The 19,315-nt window shown below is 43.7% G+C and overlaps 1 protein-coding gene across 2 annotated transcripts in view; it reads right to left on the bottom strand.

The window, feature by feature from the left end:
- Positions 1–14,069: 14,069 nt before the first annotated feature.
- Kirrel1 (kirre like nephrin family adhesion molecule 1) overlaps positions 14,070–19,315 on the bottom strand; it is a 91,190-nt gene continuing 85,944 nt past the window's right edge. For both annotated transcript variants that reach the window (XM_048453504.3, XM_087897406.1), the window contains one exon: positions 14,070–19,102. In XM_048453504.3, coding sequence (XP_048309461.1) covers positions 18,626–19,102 — 477 coding nt within the window. In that variant the 3' untranslated portion in view covers positions 14,070–18,625. The remainder of the gene's footprint in view (positions 19,103–19,315) is intronic.

The following is a 19,315-nucleotide window of genomic DNA, read 5'->3' as shown; positions in this document are numbered from 1 at the left end:
AGAACACATAGTTCGGTGTGGTGGCCTTTTGTGAACAAGTAGCTCCGGTCCTGAGTCTTTTTTTTTTTTTTTTTTTTTTTTTTTTTTTTTTTTTTTTTTTTTGCGGATACATAGGATCTCACTATGTAACTGAGACTCACTGTATAACTCACAGAGTTCCACTAGTCCCAAATGTTGGGACTAGTCGTAAGAGTGATCTTAAAGACGAAGAAGGCCCCGACCCCATAGACTCCCAGGTCAGCCTGCTCTGCTGGCTCCAGCCTGCTAGCGCCTCCACCAGCCATCCCAGCTTCCATCCAGAGGGCCATCAGAGGGGTGAGTGTGATTCCGGCCCGCGGCAGGGGCCCGGCGAGGAGGGGCTAGGACCTTCCCCAACCCCATAGACTCCCAGGTCAGCCTGCTCTGCTGGCTCCACCCTGCTAGCGCCTCCGCCAGCCATCCCAGCTTCCATCCAGAGGGCCTTCAGAGGGGTAAGTGTGCTTCGGGCCACGGCATGGGCCCGGCGAGGAGGAGCTAGGACTTTCCCCGACCCCATAGACTCCCAGGTCAGCCTGCTCTGCTGGCTCCACCCTGCTAGCGCCTCCGCCAGCCATCCCAGCTTCCATCCAGAGGGCCTTCAGAGGGGTGAGTGTGCTTCGGGCCCGCGGCAGGGGCCCGGTGAGGAGGACCTAGGACTTTCCCCGACCCCATAGACTCCCAGGTCAACCTGCAGTGCTGGCTCCATCCTCCTATACTCTCCCGCCTGCCATCCCAGCTTCCATCCAGGTACAAATTTCTATATTTCTCCCCTCCCACTGGGGCCATAAAATCTCCCCAGCTCAGCTGCCTTGCACACTGGGCCTGCTCTGTAGGCGCATCCCGGAAAGAGGGAGTGCATGTGCTTCAATATCCTGCCTGAGGAAAGGTAGGCATTCTATCAGTGAACTCCCTTCCCAACAAGGGAACCTGACCCGCTATCAGAAGTTCCAATAGAGAGCATTTGAACGAAGAGATGGGCAGACGCCAAGGCAAGACCTCCTCCAACAATCTGAAAAACAACATGAAAACACCAGATCCCAACGACCCTACAACAGAAGGATTTGAACACTCTAACCCAGATGAAGTGGAAAAAAGTGCCATTATGAAAGCAATAGAGTCCCTTAAACAGGATATGAATAATTCCCTTAAGGAACTGGTCGAGAAGTATAACAAAAAGTTTGAAGAAATGAGTATAGAAATGGATGAGAAATATAACAAAAAGTTTGAAGAAATAAGTAAATCCGTGAATGAGACCCTAAGAAACCAAGAAAAAACAATCAAACAAGTAAAGGAAACAGTCCAAGAATTGAAAACTGAAACGGAGGCAATGAAGAAAACACAAAACGAGAACCGGCTGGATATGGAAAACCTAGGTAAACGAGCGGAGACTACAGAATCAAGCATAACCAATAGAATACAAGAGATAGAAGAACGAATCTCAGATTCTGAAGATACCATAGAGAAAATAAATGCTCTGGTCAAAGAAAACAGAAAATTCAACAAATTCTCTTCACAAAACATTCAGGAAATCTGGGATACAATAAAAAAACCAAATCTAAGAATAATAGGGAATGAAGAAGGAGAAGAACTGCAGATCAAAGGCCCAGAAAATATATTTAACAAAATTATAGAAGAAAACTTTCCCAATCTAAAGAACGATATTCCTATGAAGGTTCAAGAAGCATACAGAACGCCGAATAGACTGGATAAAAAAAAAGTCCCCTCGCCATATAATAATCAAAACATCCAGATTAAAGAAGGAATATTAAGAGCTGCAAAGGAAAAAGGTCAAGTGACTTATCAAGATAAACCTATCAGGCTTACACCAGACTTCTCTATGGAAACCATGAAAGCCAGAAGATCCTGGATAGAGATACTGCAGAAACTAAGAGACCATGGATGTAAACCCAGACTACTATACCCAGCCAAACTATCGTTCACTATCAACGGAGAAAACAAAATCTTCCAGGATAAAAATAAATTTAAACAATTCGTAGCCACAAATCCATCCCTACAGAAAGTAATAGAAGGAAAATCGCAACCCAAGGAATCCAACATTGACATCACTGCCTACAATAACTCAGACATCTAGTGACCCTTCACAACCACAACTCAAAGAAGAGAAACACACAAACTCTACTACACACACACACACACACACAAATAATAAACGGAATCAACAACCACTGGTCATTAATATCTCTTAATATTAATGGACTCAACTCACCTATAAAAAGGCACAGACTTAGAGACTGGATAAGAAAACAGGATCCAACATTCTGCTGTTTACAAGAAACACACCTCAACCACAGAGATAGACATCTACTCAGAGTAAAGGGTTGGGAAAAGGTTTTCCAAGCAAACGGACCTAAGAAACAAGCTGGTGTGGCCATTCTAATATCTAACAAAATTGACTTCAAACTAAAATCAGTCAGAAGAGATGGTGATGGACATTTCATACTCTTAGCTGGAACAATTAATAAGGAGAAAGTCTCAATCCTGAATATCTACGCCCCTAATATAAAAGCACCCACTTATGTAAAAGAAAAACTTTTAGAACTCAAGGCAGTCATCAAACCACACACACTACTAGTAGGAGACTTCAACACACCTCTCTCACCAATGGACAGATCAATCAAACAGAAACTCAACAGAGAAATAAGAGAATTGCTAGAGGTAATGAATCAAATGGACTTAACAGATATCTATAGAACATTCTACCCAAAAAGGAAAGAATATACCTTCTTCTCTGCAGCTCATGGTACCTTCTCGAAAATTGACCACATACTTGGTAACAAAGCAAACTTACACAGATACAAAAGAATATTTGTAATCACCTGTGTCTTGTCGGATCACCACGGAATAAAGTTAGAACTCAATAACAATTCGAATTCCAGAAAGCCTACAAATGTGTGGAAGTTGAACAGTCAACTACTGAATCATCCCTGGGTCAAGGAAGAAATAAAGAAAGAAATTAAAGTCTTCCTTGAATTTAATGAAAATAAAGACACAACATACTCAAACCTATGGGACACAATGAAAGCAGTTCTAAGAGGAAAGTTCATAACACTAAGTGCCCAATTAAAGAAAACAGAGAAAGCATATATTGGAGACTTAACAGCACACCTAAAAGCTCTGGAAAAAAAAGAAGCAGACTCTCCCAGGAGGAGTAGAAGATTGGAAATAATCAAACTGAGGGCTGAAATCAACAAAATAGAAACACAGAAAACAATCCAAAAAATCAACGAAACAAAAAGTTGGTTCTTGGAGAAAATCAACAAGATTGACAAACCCCTAGCCAAACTAATCAAACGGCAGAGAGAGAACACTCAAATTAATAAGATCAGAAATGAAAAGGGGGACATAACAACAGACACAGTGGAAATTCAGAGAATCATTACATCTTACTACGAGAGTTTATATGCCACAAAGTTGGAAAATGTACAAGAAATGGATTGGTTTTTAGATAAATACCATCTGCCAAAGTTAAATCAAGAGCAAGTGAACAATCTAAATAGACCTGTTAGTCGCGAAGAATTAGAAGCTGTTATCAAAAACCTCCCCACCAAAAAAAGCCCAGGTCCAGATGGTTTCAATGCAGAATTCTACCAGAACTTCCAGGAAGAGCTAATACCTATACTCCTTAATGTATTTCACAATATAGAAACAGAAGAATCATTGCCAAACTCTTTTTATGAAGCTACAGTTACCCTGATACCAAAACCACACAAAGACACAACCAAGAAAGAGAATTACAGACCAATCTCACTCATGAACATTGACGCCAAAATACTTAATAAAATACTAGCAAACCGAATCCAAGAATACATTAGAAAAATTATCCATTATGATCAAGTCGGCTTCATCCCAGAGATGCAGGGCTGGTTCAACATACGCAAATCTATCAATGTAATCCATCATATAAATAAATTGAAAGAAAAAAACCATATGATCATTTCATTGGATGCTGAAAAAGCATTTGACAAAATTCAACACCCCTTTATGATAAAGGTGCTGGAGAGATTGGGTATACGAAGAACATACCTAAATATAATAAAAGCAATATATAGTAAGCCGACAGCTAACATCAAATTGAACGGAGAGAAACTCAAAGCCATTCCACTAAAATCAGGAACACGACAAGGCTGTCCACTCTCTCCATACCTCTTCAATATAGTGCTTGAAGTTCTAGCAATAGCAATAAGACAACATAAGGGGATCAAGGGGATTCAAATTGGAAAGGATGAAGTTAAACTTTCGTTATTTGCGGACGATATGATAGTGTACATAAGCGACCCCAAAAACTCTACCAAAGAATTCCTACAGCTGATAAACACCTTTAGTAATGTGGCAGGATACAAGATCAACTCCAAAAAATCGATTGCCCTCCTATACACAAAGGATAAAGAAGCAGAGAGGGAAATCAGAGAAACATCACCTTTCATGATAGCCACAAATAGCATAAAATATCTTGGGGTAACTCTAACCAAGGAAGTGAAAGACCTATTTGACAAGAACTTTATATCCTTGAAGAAAGAAATTGAGGAGGATACCAGAAAATGGAAAGATCTCCCCTGTTCTTGGATTGGGAGAATCAACATAGTAAAAATGGCAATTCTACCAAAAGCAATCTATAGATTCAACGCAATTCCCATCAAAATCCCATCAAACTTCTTCACAGACCTTGAGAGAATAATAATCAAGTTTATATGGAAAAACAAAAAACCCAGGATAGCCAAAACAATCTTATACAATAAAGGAACTTCTGGAGGCATTACCATCCCTGATTTCAAACTCTATTACAGAGCAACAGTATTGAAAACAGCTTGGTATTGGCATAACAACAGAGAAGTCGACCTATGGAATCGAATAGAAGACCCGGGTATTAACCCACAAACATATGAACACCTGATATTTGACAAGGGAGCTAAAGGCATACAATGGAAGAAGGAAAGCATCTTTAACAAATGGTGCTGGCATAACTGGATGTCAACCTGTAGAAGAATGAAAATAGATCCATATCTATCACCATGCACAAAACTCAAGTCCAAATGGATTAAAGACCTCAACATTAATCTGACCACTTTGAAACTGATAGAAGAGAAAGTGGGAAGTAGTCTACATGATATAGGCACAGGAGACCAGTTCCTAAGCAGAACCCCAGGAGCTCAGACAATAAGAGAAGCAATGAATAAATGGGACCTCCTGAAACTGAGAAGCTTCTGTAAAGCAAAGGACACTGTCAGTAAGACAAAAAGGCTACCTTCCGACTGGGAGAAGATCTTCACAAATCCCTCATCAGACAAAGGTCTGATCTCCAAAATATACAAAGAACTCAAGAAACTAGACACTAAAACTCTAACTAACCCAATTAAAAAATGGGGTACTGAACTGAACAGAGAATTCACAACAGATGAACTCCGAATGGCCAAAAGGCACTTAAGGTCATGCTCAACCTCCTTAGCGATCAGGGAAATGCAAATCAAAACCACTTTGAGATACCATCTTACACCTGTCAGAATAGCTAAAGTCAAAAACACCAATGATAGCCTATGCTGGAGAGGATGTGGGGTGAGGGGAACACTCATCCATTGTTGGTGGGAATGCAAACTCGTGCAGCCACTGTGGAAATCAGTGTTCCGGTTTCTCAGGAAACTGGGAGTCAACCTCCCGCAGGACCCAGCAATTCCACTCTTGGGAATATACCCTAGAGATTCCCTAACATACTACAAAAGCATTTGTTCTACTATGTTCATAGCAGCACTATTTGTAATAGCCAGAACCTGGAAACAGCCTAGGTGCCCCTCAGTAGAAGAATGGTTAAAAAAGGTGTGGAACATATACACATTAGAGTTTTACTCAGCGGTAAAAAACAATGACATCTTGAATTTTGCATGCAAATGGATGGAAATAGAAAATGCTTTACTGAGTGAGGTAAGCCAGACCCAAAAAGAGGAACACGGTATGTATTCACTCATAAGTGGATTCTAACCATAATTAAAGGTCTTTGAGCCTATTATTCGTGATCCTAGAGAAGCTAAATAAGAAGATAAACCTGATGAAGATTATTTAGCTACCCGCCAGGAGGTAGGAAATAGACAAGAGTCCCAGGTAACCTCGGGTGCATGGGGGGGGGGTTGTTGGAAGGGGAGAGGGTTAGAGAGAAGGGAATAGGGGAGGAATGGGGAAAGCTCGGTGGCCTGGGAGGGGGAGAGTGAGGAAGGATGAATATGGGATCAGGGAAGAATACATTTCAAATAAGGGAGTCATTTTAGGGTTTACAGGAGACTTGATTATATATGGGATCCCAGGTCCAAGGAGAGATCCCCAGATTGTTCTCTGGACAGAGGAGAGGGTGCCTGAACCGACCGTGGCCCATAACCATACTGATGTATAATTTGCTTATCACCATAGATCCTTCATCTGGCGAAGGACGGCGATACAGACGGATACCCACATTGGAGCACCGGACTGAGCCCCCCAAGGTCCAAATGAGGAGCAGAAGGAGGAAGAACATGAAAAAGAAAATCAGGACTGCGAGGGATGCTATCACCCACTGATACAAGGGAACGGATCTAATGAGAGTTTACCAAGGCCAGTTGGACTGGGACTGAACGAGGAGGTGATCTAATCAGATTCTCGGAATTTGGCCGGATTCTCTGAATGTGGCTGGCCCGAAGTCTTTCTGAAAAGCCATTGACTATGATACTGGAACTTGTTTCCTCTGCATATATTGGATTTTGGGGATCCAGTCTGTTTGGATACTCACCTGCCTGGACCTGGAGGGAGGGGAGAAGGAACTTGAACTTCCCACAGGGCAGGAAACCCTGTCTGCCCTAAGGGACGAAGAGGGAGGAGGAGAGGGAGTGGGGGGAGTGGGAGGGTGTTGGGAAGAGGGGCGGAAATGGAAACTTTTATAATTTAATAAAATTTACTCTTAAAAAAAAAGAAAAGAAACAGATAAAATACTAAAAAAAAATAAAGACGAAGAAGCAGAGTGTGTGCTTAGAGTCACAGCTCACAGTAGAAGCACATCATGGAGGGAAGGCCTTACAGTCAAAGATCTGCATGCTTCTATCGGGGGGGCTTGAGTACCAGCCTCAGTACCCCTTCTGGGCTCAGAACTGAATGTCTGTGGCAGGCGAGGATCTGAGGGTAAAACATTAACTTAAGTACATTAGCTCTGCATTTTCTTTATTTTTTGTGCAAGAAGGAAAAATGAAGTGGAGAGGGTGCAGAGGAGAGGAAGAATAAGGGGGAGAGTAAGGGGAAGAATAAGGAACAGAAAGAAGAAGAGTAAGTGGGAGAAATAGAAGTAGCAAGGAGAAGAAGAGTAAGAGTGAGGGCTGATCTCCATGAGATTTCCAGTTTTCACAGACATAGTTGGAAAACTCCATAGGCAAGGACAATGATAATATGCATATCAAAATCACAAAGAGGGGCAGGTAGAGCCTGACAAAGCAGTACACCAAAACAGGTGACCCGACCCAAGGAAGAGCCAGCATTCAAGCGGAAGTACCTAATATTCCAAACTATTAAATAAACTTACTAAACATCCCCAAATCCTGGATTCACCCTTCTCCTCATCTAATCTCTTTGGTGATAACTAACTTTGGGGAAGTCCAGTATTTGTTTGTTAGCAAAGGTGGGACACACTGCTTTCCTGTTTAGTGCCTGTCTTCTATAGGAATTTTTATGTGGTCTGTTAGCAGGCAATTTTGTGGGATTGACTCTATGTAAGTTGAACTGTTAGAACAAAGAGTGAACGCCATTGTTCCAAGGCCTCATTGTGTGGGGAATGGAGCAAGGTCACTCTGTTGCCCATGTAGAAGTCACACTGCTGGGGTGTTCTGGGAATGAATCCCATTTTGAAGGGAAGAATTATGACTTCACAAGGATTCCAGAGATATGACAGCTACTTGTCCAAAAGAGAAATGTTCCCGCATCTCTGCAAAACGGGCTGTTCCCTGTGGACGTGAACGGATACACTTCGCACAGATCTGCCTATTGGTCTGCCAGCTGTGCATTCACTGTAGAGTCTGGTAGACTCCAACATGCTTCTTCTTGCACTGATTTGCAAGGAATGCTGTAAATACAGATGCCATGTGACCAGGTCTGAAGTGTAGCTCAATGATAGAGCATTTGTTTAGCGTATATGAGGCTCTGAGTTCAATCCTGCAGCCTCATCACCCCAAAAGTCATATTTCTAAATAAAAATAAATGGTTTAAAACATTTGAATTTGTTCTGAAAATCTAGTTTGTTTGCCATTATTCTAAACTAGAAGACACCAGGATCACAGACTCCAGTTACAGTGCTGTTCCCTGAACTGAGAATTCTTCAGCATTAGTGATATTCAGGTCTCAGCATTAGACCTAGAGAGCCAGCCGATGCTCCTGCTAGTCTTGACAGTTTATTCTTTTCTAATCTCCTCCACTGCTCCACTTTGAATAGAGTTTTCTTATTATTTTGTGATCTATCTACACTTTTATTTCATTTTTAATAAGATACTGAGAATCTAGAAATGTTCAACCTGTACTTTGACCATCATAGCAATGTCTTCTATCTTTCTACCTCAGAGTAATTTTCAAAATCCCCACACAATCTTTTCTGCCCCACTCTCCTACCAAGCTGTCTTACTACTTTTCTCTTCCTCACTGCTCCTCTCTGAGTCTTCTATACTCATCCCTGCCTCAGACTTTCTGGAACTGTTAGCCCCTTTGTCTGGACTCATCTTTCCTCTAGATAAATGCCAAGCTTACCTCTCTCTTTTCTGGCCAAGCAACATAAAACAGCCCACTCTCCTGTCTACCTCCTGTGCTTACAGCATTTTATCTTTGTGTCCTCAGCACTTCCTTCTTAGTGGCCATTTATTTATTGTCCATTCCCCCACTATTTCAGTGCATTTCTATGAGAGCAGGGTCTGTATTTTGTTCCTGATGTTATTCCAGGGGTCTGAAATTGGAATTAGCATATGGTAAACAGGCACTAAATAGTTGTAGCATCAATGAATGAATGGTTTTATTAAAGAGGAAACCTAGACTGAGGAAGGTCAAAGGATTTCCCCCAAAGGCACAGGAACTGGAGAAAATGAGACAAACCCAAAACATTCAGATTCTATACTTTATACAAAGCCTCACCACGTTCCCTGATGGCCCCGATGCTGAACCCATGTGTCTTCTCTGAGGCTAAGAGATTTTTGTTTAATTGGGTCAGATGGCCCCAGAGGCACCTCCCGTTTTGAGGTTCTGTGTTGCATTGCTAGGTATCTATTTTGATGATGGGGGCTCTGAGAAAAAAACAGGTTTGGGGAACCCCTGAACCTCTCCTCTAGTGTAATTATGAGAAGCCAGCCTCTGTTATGAATAGTAACAGGATGTTCTTTGAAAAGGGGCCTTCACTAGTGTGTCTTTTGGCAAAGGAGGACATTAATTTGAGTCTCAAAATTTTAACTATGCCCCAGGCTGAGCATCACAGATACCATCAGAAGAACAGGGCTTATGCAGGGGAGGACAAGACAAAGCCCCCAGCCTGGTTCTGGCTTGGGCAGGTTTGTTCTTCCCAGAAGGTTGCTTCTGTGCTGCTAATTACACTGAGTAAAGGAAATGGGAAAATGATTGCTAATGAATTGAGTTTTTCTCTTCCTCCAGGTGCTTTCTTGCAGAGAACTGATCCTTTGAATTTATAACCCTGGGGCCTGGCAAGATAGGACCTATTAAGCCCAGCTGAGCAAGCACATTCTACTATCAGGTCATGACTAGAGGAGCATTTGCATCAGGCAGTGAGCTGTGTGGTATAGGATGATGCTACCAAGATGGAATGCTTGAATGCTCTGGCATTACGGGCCCAAGACAACTCATATTTGGATGGCATCTTGCAATTTACAAAAGACTTTTGTATCTCTCATCCCACTGACTGCTCGTAGTGTTTTCCAGATAAAGGCAAGGTAGCTCAGAAAGCTGGGACCTGTCATGTGTCACTCATAGCACTGCTTAGCTTTACCCTAGTCCTCATTTTGAAGTTCATACTTCTCTTTGAACCCCTGGACAATTGTTGATACTTTTTCCGCTATCGCTGAGACAGGAGCAAAGGATGGCAGGCAGGTGTCTATCACACCTCCTTATAGTCTGAGAAAATTTAGCCTGAAGGGGGTTTCAGATTCTAAAACTAAGCAGTTTGGGCAGAATGGAAACTATAAGCAATCTATTTCACAGAAGAGGAGAGAGATGCAGAGATCTAATTTTCCTGAAAACAGATGCAGGATTTTAGCACCATGTTAGTGGGGACAGGATATGTTGGCTTATAATGAGGAGTAATCACAAAACAACAGAATCTTGGAAACTAGGGCTATTTAGGAGTCGAGCTCTGTTCAGCACACACAATGTCTTTGATTTGATCTCCAAACAACTCCCAATTCAATATCTCAGCAAAATGAAGATTAATTTCTCCCTCAACTCCCATGTTTTATCATGAATTGACAAAGGGACTCTGCTTTACCCAATCACTCAGGGGCCCAGGCAGAAACCACTGCAAAGGTCACCAATCGGAACTGAAAATAGGTACTTGGATGCTCTTTTTCTTAAAAGACATCAATTCTTCATTAAACACAGAACAAAGGCCGGCATTTCGGCCTCCATTTGTGTCTGCTGTTTCCCTCTATTTTTGATCACCTGTTTACACACAGGTAGGTTAACCATCCAAAGAGTGTCTATCAAGTCTATTTTATCCCCTTCAAGGTTGAAGGCAGAGACAAATTATCATCTTAAACCTCCAGTCACCCTGAATTCCTGCAGAAACCCCCCAACCCCCATCAGATGAGGGAAACTACCCACAAATGGCAAGGAAGCACACTGGGGCAGACGTGACCATCTTCAATAAATATGATCGATCCTTTCAAGTGGTGGCAATGATCAGAACTTCTTTGGACCACCTTACAGAACCAGAACTGAAAAAAAATATCAACCATGTCATACTTTACCAGGATTGCTTAATTACTCATACTTCTTGCCCATCTACCCCAATCCTTCCTCTCTTTAACCTAAACCTCATGTTACTACTTTGTAAACTTGGGAGTTCCAGGGTCCCTTTATTTGCTCTTCATAATTGGGCCACATTGAATAGATCTCTCTTCTTTATCACTACCCACCTGGTATATTAGTATTTGCAGGAGTGACTGAGCTTACCATGTTTGGACTGATGGAATCCAGCCTTTCACCCTAGAGATTCTGACAACACAGTTAAAGGGTTTATGCCACCAGATCAGGAGCAAAAATGGGACAAAATGTTTTGACCTGGAAGTGACATATCACATCAATATATAGCATATTGACCCAAAATAATCAAGTTGGCATTGTCTGTCAGTCAGAAAATAAGCAGAGAAGTCTCAGAATCAGCAGGCACTAGTCATGGCTAATCTAAGGTTGGCCTTACCAGAGTCAAGGCTCTTCATGGCCAACTTCACTCAACTTGAGCGCTGGTTAAATTCCCCGAGATATGGTAGTTCATGGATTTGAGCCGTCATTCCTTCTTGTCCTCCAGCACACAGTGAACAACTCCCCTGTACTGGGTGATAGGATACTAATTATTGTGGACAAGGTGTAGTGGCACTCACCTGTAATCCCAGCACTCAGGAGGCAGAGTCATGATTACCACAAGTTCCAGGACACACTGCTCTATATTGTGAGTTCCCGGCCATCTTGTACTATAGAGTGAGGGTATTTCAAAATGGACATACAAATATATAATAAAGAAATGCATTGCTTTTGCCTCCAACTGCAGTTTAAGGTTCATCAGACGTGTGACACAAGCCTTTAATCCCAGCACTTGGGAAGAAGAGGCCAGCCAAGACTACATAGTGAGATCCTGTTTTAAAAATGAAACAAACAAACAAACCAACAAAACCCTCTAAGCAGCAAAGAAGGAAAGTGCTAATGTGACATGTGCCAGTCACAAAACTCAAAGCAGATCAAAGCAGAAGTTAGACATGAGTAGACCAACTTGAGGCTTCTCAGGGTGGAAACGAAAGTGATTAATAAGTATCTTTTTAGGGTAAGGCCTTTGAGGTGAGCTTTCAAATAAGCAAACTCTGGGAAAGAGTTCAACGGCCCCTCTAGGGATAGATAACAGCAGGGAAGCACAGGGCAAACAAGGCACAACCTATCTGACTGGGTTGAAAGGTGAGGGTGGGAAACAAATGTGAGTGATCTGACTTGTAACATGACGGCTGGCTTGTTGGGGTTTCCGTCCTGCCTGGTACCCCACAGCCGGCAAGACCCAAAGAAAATCATACACAGGACTCCATAAGATTATAAGCTGATTGGCCCATTAGGTCAGGCTACTTATTAGCTCTTATAAATTATGTTACCCCATTATCCTTATCTACATTAGCCCATGGCTCCGTACCTTTCTCAGCTGGGCAAGTTACATGCTGCCTCTTCGGTGGTCTGCACAGGAGTGACTGAGGAACCTCCCTGCTTCCCAGAATTCTCCTGTTCTCATTGTATCACCTCTACTTCCTGTCTGGTTTTCCCGCCTATACTGCCTGCCTGGCCAATCAGCGTTTTATTAAAATATTATTGATAGAATACAGACAATTCTCCCACATCACTGACTCCTTGGGATAACTTGGAATCAAACCTTGGAGGATTTAGAGCTTTACTCTTTGATAAGAAAGTGTAGAAAGACATTACCTAAATCTAGGCCAAGAGCTTGTGTCCTGAGTCTGAAGACTTCACAAGGAGGGCGTGGCTTTTAAAGTGTCTTAAGGCTTGGTGATAAAGGCCATGTCTTTATGATTTGCCCTTGAGTCTTAGGTAACTTCCATGAAGGACTGGAGTCAGGATGTAATGTAATGCATAGAAGGTTCAGAAGATTTAGGCCTTTGGAGCTCCAAGTGGGGTGCTATACATAGTCTTGTGTCACAGTAATGCTGACCCCGGGCAGGGTTCTGGCTCTCACAGCACAGGAAGCATCCTACCCAGTACCATTTGGCTTAATCACTTGGACCTTCACCTCTATCAGTCTAACTTTGCATTTGGTCCCACCCCAACCCCAACTTCTTTTTGTTTCTGGATGCAGTCAATGCCATTGCTGCTGCTTTAAAAACAATCAGACATATAAACAAAACCCCCAAAACTGTGTTGATTCAAGTTAATTGGCTCTAGCCTCTAGATTTGCTCTGTACCTGGGTCTCATCTCTCCAAACTCCAGCCCCTGCGACAGCTGCACTCTTCTGGGATAAACCTTCTGAGGTGTAATCTGTAACCTTTTGGCAATGTCTTGCACCTGGCTCCCCTGCCCCTCCTCCACCCTCTCCTGCACCCAGTGGCTGACACCTGATGGATGTAGGACATGAACTTTACCAATTGAGCTATATATCCAGTCTTGCATTCTTTCTTTTTCATGTCCCACATTCTATTTCTAGCTGTGTTCTGCATTCTTGTATGTAAAAAGGTTCCCAGGAACAGTCTTGACTTTTTTTGGTCATTAACCAGAGAACATTTGCATCTCTCTCATGACTTACAGCTTCAAAATCATTACCTGCAAGCAGTTCTGTCAAACCTGAAACACTCCTGTGAGGTGAGCAGTATGAACCCCAGTCCGTTAGGTAGTGTGTGCTGCTATGCCATTGGCTTCTGCACTTTCACAACCAGCTTGCAAGGTCAGAGACCTGCAGATTGCTTTTACTCAGACCGCAGCATTTGAATATACAAAACAGCACAAATGTGCACTGACTCCCAGTCCCTGTGGGATTTGGGCTGCCCAGGCAGAGGCTCCTGTTTCTTCATCCTCACAGTCAAGCCCAGCACTGAGCATTCGGACGTCACAAAAGCAGAGAGCCAGAATTGGCTAGAGCTGGCAGAACTGCCCTCATGCTTCTCAAATGCTCACAAACTGAAGAATGAAATGCCTTCACGTGGCCTTGAAGTAAAAATATATAACTTTTCTAATCTCAATCTTCAACTTTCCTCCCCAAACCTGAACAATTTCACACAAAACTGAGCAGGGTTTTATAGTAAACAAATGCTCATATATTAAATAACACAACACATGATACTTTTTAAAACATTTATATTTATATATATAAAATTAAATATATAATATATAGTGTGTTTGAGGCTAAAAATATAGTACACAATATTTTTTTTAAAAAAAGAAAAAAAATGTCAGAATAGGAAAAGGTGTGAAGGACACACAGATACATATTGATAAAAATCTATGATGGTTTGTTCTAACAAAAATACTTTTTTTCCTCTTAGTTGTCATCATGGATCCATTTATGATGAGAATTTTGATAGCAAAAATTCAACTGGCATCAAAAATGGGGATTGCAATCCCAGGAATGGCTGGGGTAGACAGTTTGACCCCAAAAGTGCTGGGCTGTTAAAAGTGGAGGCAGCATGGCCTTGTTGGTCACTTTTGCTAAAGAGCCTACCTTTGTTGTATTACCAAATTGAATGCTCTCTCCCCAGAGTCCTGATGTTCTCAGGGGCCATGGACAGCTCCTGAAGCCAACAGAAGAACCTGACAACCAGTTTGCAAAGGCCAATGTTTGGGGATAGTAAACAGTTAAAGATGGAGGGGGTCTACTGAGACCAATAAGTGGCATTCTATGCACACAAAACATTACAATTGTAAATGGCAGGTTTGTACCAAAAGTTTCTGGTCTAGCCTTTGTCTTCTGTGCAGCAATTATTTTCCTCTGACAAAGGGCCCTGGGGTTCCCCCACACTGATGCAGGACAATTATAATTCTGTACCTTCCTCTCAAATCCATACTCTGCCAGGCCACATGCCTCAGTCTTCTCCACTGGCCCATGGGTGGTGTCAGCAGCAAGCTGCCAAAGGTTACCCAGCACTAGTCAGAAAGCACTGCCTTTACAAGAGAAGGAAAAATAGCAGAGGAGATGGGACAGAAGCAGGGAGAAAGGGATGCTATGCTTAGGGAATAGTTTTATAGTTTTATAGTCCTTTCACAATAGTCAACGCCTCACCAATGGAGTCTTGAGGTCTGTGAACCTCAGTGTCATGTTACCAGCTACTCCCTTGGCTCTACAGGTGCAGAGCAGGCCTAGCTTAGATTCCATATAAATAAAATAGGAGGGAAGCCAAGTTTATTGGGGCCTGCAGTGGCCTTGGGAGGTCATGTAATTCATCCATAGGGATAGAACTTCTCACACAGCAGGATGAGGCAGCGAGTGAGTCAGTAGACTCCACATGTCCAAACAGACTTTGACTTTAGCAGGAGTTTCTATTATCCCCCATTGCCTAACATTGCTATGTAGTGGGCCAAGTGAAGTATACAGGGGCCACCAATTCCATCTTAGGGAACCCAGGAGCACCCACATGTGAACAGAACACAAGGGTCAAGACACAGGTCTGTGTGCTCCCTCCCACAGGACAGAAATTCCTGTCACATAGGAGGAAAGCAGCTGCCAGCATGAGGAAAGCCTATCACTCAGAATCATGTGAACAGAGCTCATCTTTCTCATTCTGATCCAGACATTTTGTGAGCTATGCGTTGCTGCCTTTCCTGACTATGTTCCTTTCTCTCACGGCAGGCTTTGCCTTGTGTGTATTCTGTGGTTAGACTATGGGAGACCCAGGATTCAATAATCAGGCTGGGCTCTCTATAAAGAGTGAGGCCTATCCAGAGCCACAAGAACTTTTTGCATATGCAGAGTTTGTTAAAGCCACTAAACCCCTTCTTCTACCAGCTCCCCTTTCAGCCTACAGGAAGGTGTTAGCCACTCTCACTCCTGACTTCAAGTTCAAGGCTTCAGCTTGATTAACAGGGAGTGCCACCATTTCCAGATGACCATTCCTGGAGACCATGTGGAAGGCAGATTCACTACAGCCTATGTGCTGCTGCTGTAGTCTGCATCCACAGTAGAGGAAACTGAGCCCTACCATGATCACAACAACCTGTTGAACCTAAGAGGAGAGCAACCATGTTGGTCCATTTCACTCAGGGTTAGGGTGAAGCTTATGGTACAGGCAGGCCTCCCCCGCCCCAACCTTCACCCGGACTGCTTACTTTTCCTGAGTTCTTTGGATGGCTGGGCAATCCCAAATCCTGCCTCCCCAGATGAATACAGCTAACACAGAATAGTTGTAGGTAAAGACCAGAAAATTGGAGGCAACAAAAACAGAGGTCAGATCATGGTTACTGAGCAAATGGCAGCTGCAGAATGGGATCATGGATCTCTTGACTCCTGGCTCACTTGGGGTGCTTAACATCATCAAGTAACAGGGTACAAATATGCTGGTACCAACTGGAAGGTGGAAGAGTCTCGTGATTAAGGGGGCTTTCAACTACCTAGACATGCAATTCCACTGGTCATTCAACTGGGTCTTGCAGAATATGAGTGGCAGGAGATGAGTCTGTCTCCATTGCTGCTCCCTGTGCCCTGTATGGTACTTGATACCCACAGATTTCCGGCAGGGCTTGACCTTTTGATGCTCTTGCTTCCATGGGAGGGATCTACTGCTTAAATCAGAGAGAAATAAGAGAATCAAGCCAAACCCCAAACAAGATGATTGTTTTAGGGAGTATTGCTGTTTAAAATACCACTCTATTTAGACTTTAAAGTGTTCAGATCACCCACAGCTTCAGGTGTCAATTAAATTTAAAAACTTGCATGAATTCACATTCACAAGAACCTACTCTGTAAACACATTGCTTTGCTGACTTCTCATGAAAAGGCTCTACAAGTGTGAGTACTCTGAACTGGAATACAAGCCTGTCTGTGTGGATGGGCCACTCTGTGTGGATGTACTTATTGGAATAGAAGAGGAAGCAGAGGCTGTCTGTCAGGCTGGAAATGGAGCCCCTTACTATCAGAAGAATCCTTATCAGAAAGGAGATAGTAAGAATGTCATCCGACAGGCCCATCTATAAGGTTAGTGATGGACTGTGGTTGATGAGCATGTAACTCATGAAAGTAAACATGACTAATGAGTGCTGACCAATGTGAAAGGCAAGGAGTGTTCTGAGAATGTTCCCTTCCATCTTGTAGGTCTCAATAGGAAGGTGGACAGTTGACTCCAGAATGGCAGTAGACTCCAGATGGGCAGAGGTTTCTTGGGAAACTAAGGCTGAAACAGGAGTTACAGATTCTCTTTGGTCAGAAAGTGGTAGATGAGAAGTGATATGGAATGTGTGTATGCTGCAAGGGAAGAGAAAACATGGGCTATGGAACGAAATGCCTACAGCATTCTTCTGCACTGGGGACTCCATCTAGATCAGTAAAAAGATTTTGTAGAGCCATTTTCAGGCCCCCTTCCCTTCATATTCCCTCACTATCTCTCCTTGGATGCTAACACAGGACAATCTGAAGCTCACAAGTTCCTGCTCTCTACTCAGGGACAGCATCACAAACCTGACACTCAAGGCACTGAAAACGGAAAAAATCTGATTGGCCCAGGGGTGAGGTAAGGATGAGACAAAACCAAAATTTGTCTGGATAAAGCATTTACCACGCTACCTGCAAGGTGAACTCTAACTAGGGTGAGTCCCAGGGTAGATGGTAGTGTCCGAGGTTCAGAACTGCTTAACTCTAACATCTAGGCAGGTCTGACCACTGGATGTAAAAAATAAGATTCAAAGTGCTTGGAGACTCAGAATAATGCAAAGTGTTAGGAGCCTGCTGGAGGACAGGTGCCCCTTTTCTTTGTATGGGGACTTGTGTATGGTGGGGAAACCCCTACAGCTTTTCTTTCCAAATGAGGGTTTTTATTGCCTTTGAAAAAAAAAGATCCGTGACACCTCTGCCTTACCCTCCAAAGCTCAAAAGTTAATACCAAAAAGTGGGGTCGATAACATGAAAGTAGTAAGATTGTGTGGTTCCCATTACTCTTGGATCTGGGAACTTCCATGCAGCACACAGTGGCCCCTTGCCAGTCAACCAGTACCTGGTCCCGACCACTCTTTGCTCACATCCAGGACACATCTGCTGGACCAGCACAAAGCTGAAAAGAAGGGGAGAAGTGCTACTAGGGATTTCTGGAGCTCTATGCACGCAAACAGTCACAGTAAATAGCCGCAGTAACTGGTGTTTTGACCCCAACTGACCAAAGGCTGGATTTGAACCCATTGTCCCATCTGCAATCCCCTGAGATGGGAAAGATGAACACAAGGTATGAATGAAATCAAGAGAGGACTGCCCTGCATTGCAGCTGTCTGGACTACTAGGCCAAAGCCTGCTCACTTCAGCATATCTCCATGCCCACTTACGGGTGATCAGAGGAGCAGGACAGAAAGGAAATACTAAAATAATGTGCTCTTTTCTCCTTTCTCCTCCTCTCCTATCCCCTCCTCCTCCCACCCAACCTCCAATTCCCCGTGCCCATGCTTGGGTCAGGTATGAGTCAAGGTCAGTAGAGACATCCTTCTGAAAAAGAGCTCAGCAGGCCTGGGAGACTGGGGCATGCCCAGAGCACCGTCCTTGGAATCGGGTGTTACTGGGAGACCTGCTCCTTATTTGTGACAGCAGGAGGAGGAAGGCTAGGTCCAAGAAAGGAGCAATGAGCAATGTCCCTGAATGTCAGGGAAGAACTGGGAAGCCTTCTCCTCTGCCCCGCAGAGATACCCCCAGTCAGACTCCAGCCTCTACACATGAGTTTGCATGCGCTGCTGAAATCGCTGGCCATAGTCTGAGTGCTGAGAGGTGTAGGAGAATCGAGTGGCTGTGGCATACTTGCCAATAGGGTCATATGCTTCATAGGGGGTCCTCTCCAGGCCAGAGGGTGGGGCCTGGGGGTAGCCTAGACGGTAGGTAGGATACCCGGCTGCCCCGGGGAAAGGATGGGAGTTGAATTTCTCATAGTTCTCGTAGGACAGCTGGCTGGTTGTATCCGTGCCACCTGGAGCAGAAGGGCCAGAGGGTGAGGGCTCTGTGCCATAGTCAGAGGCAGGGGCCCGGCTATACGTATTGAGTTGGGCATAGCCACTGGAGTGGGAGAGGCGAGATGACGGGCGGCCATCAAAACGTGTAGGGCCAGGGGCACGGTAGTCCGCATACAGCACTGCCCTGGAGGACGGGCGATCTTCGTGGGCACGCACATTGTAATAACCATTGGTAGGATCCTGAGGGTGGGGAGGCAGCAAGAGAAGAGGATCAAAGTGTGAATAGTATCTCAAATGGTCTTCTGCCCATGCCCCCCAACCCCATGTTCTTCTCTTCTCACTCGGCATCACCCTTCCTTCTGTTCTATCTGCAGGCCTCTTGGTAACCCCCTCCCCCCCGGCTGTCCTCACCTGCCCCTGCAGATCCTCCTATCCCATTTCCCTTGTGCCCTG

This window comes from Myodes glareolus, chromosome 17, assembly GCF_982192425.1.
Source record: "Myodes glareolus chromosome 17, mMyoGla1.1, whole genome shotgun sequence".
Taxonomy (NCBI): Eukaryota; Metazoa; Chordata; class Mammalia; order Rodentia; family Cricetidae; genus Myodes; species Myodes glareolus.
This window is presented reverse-complemented; position numbering and strand designations above follow the sequence as displayed.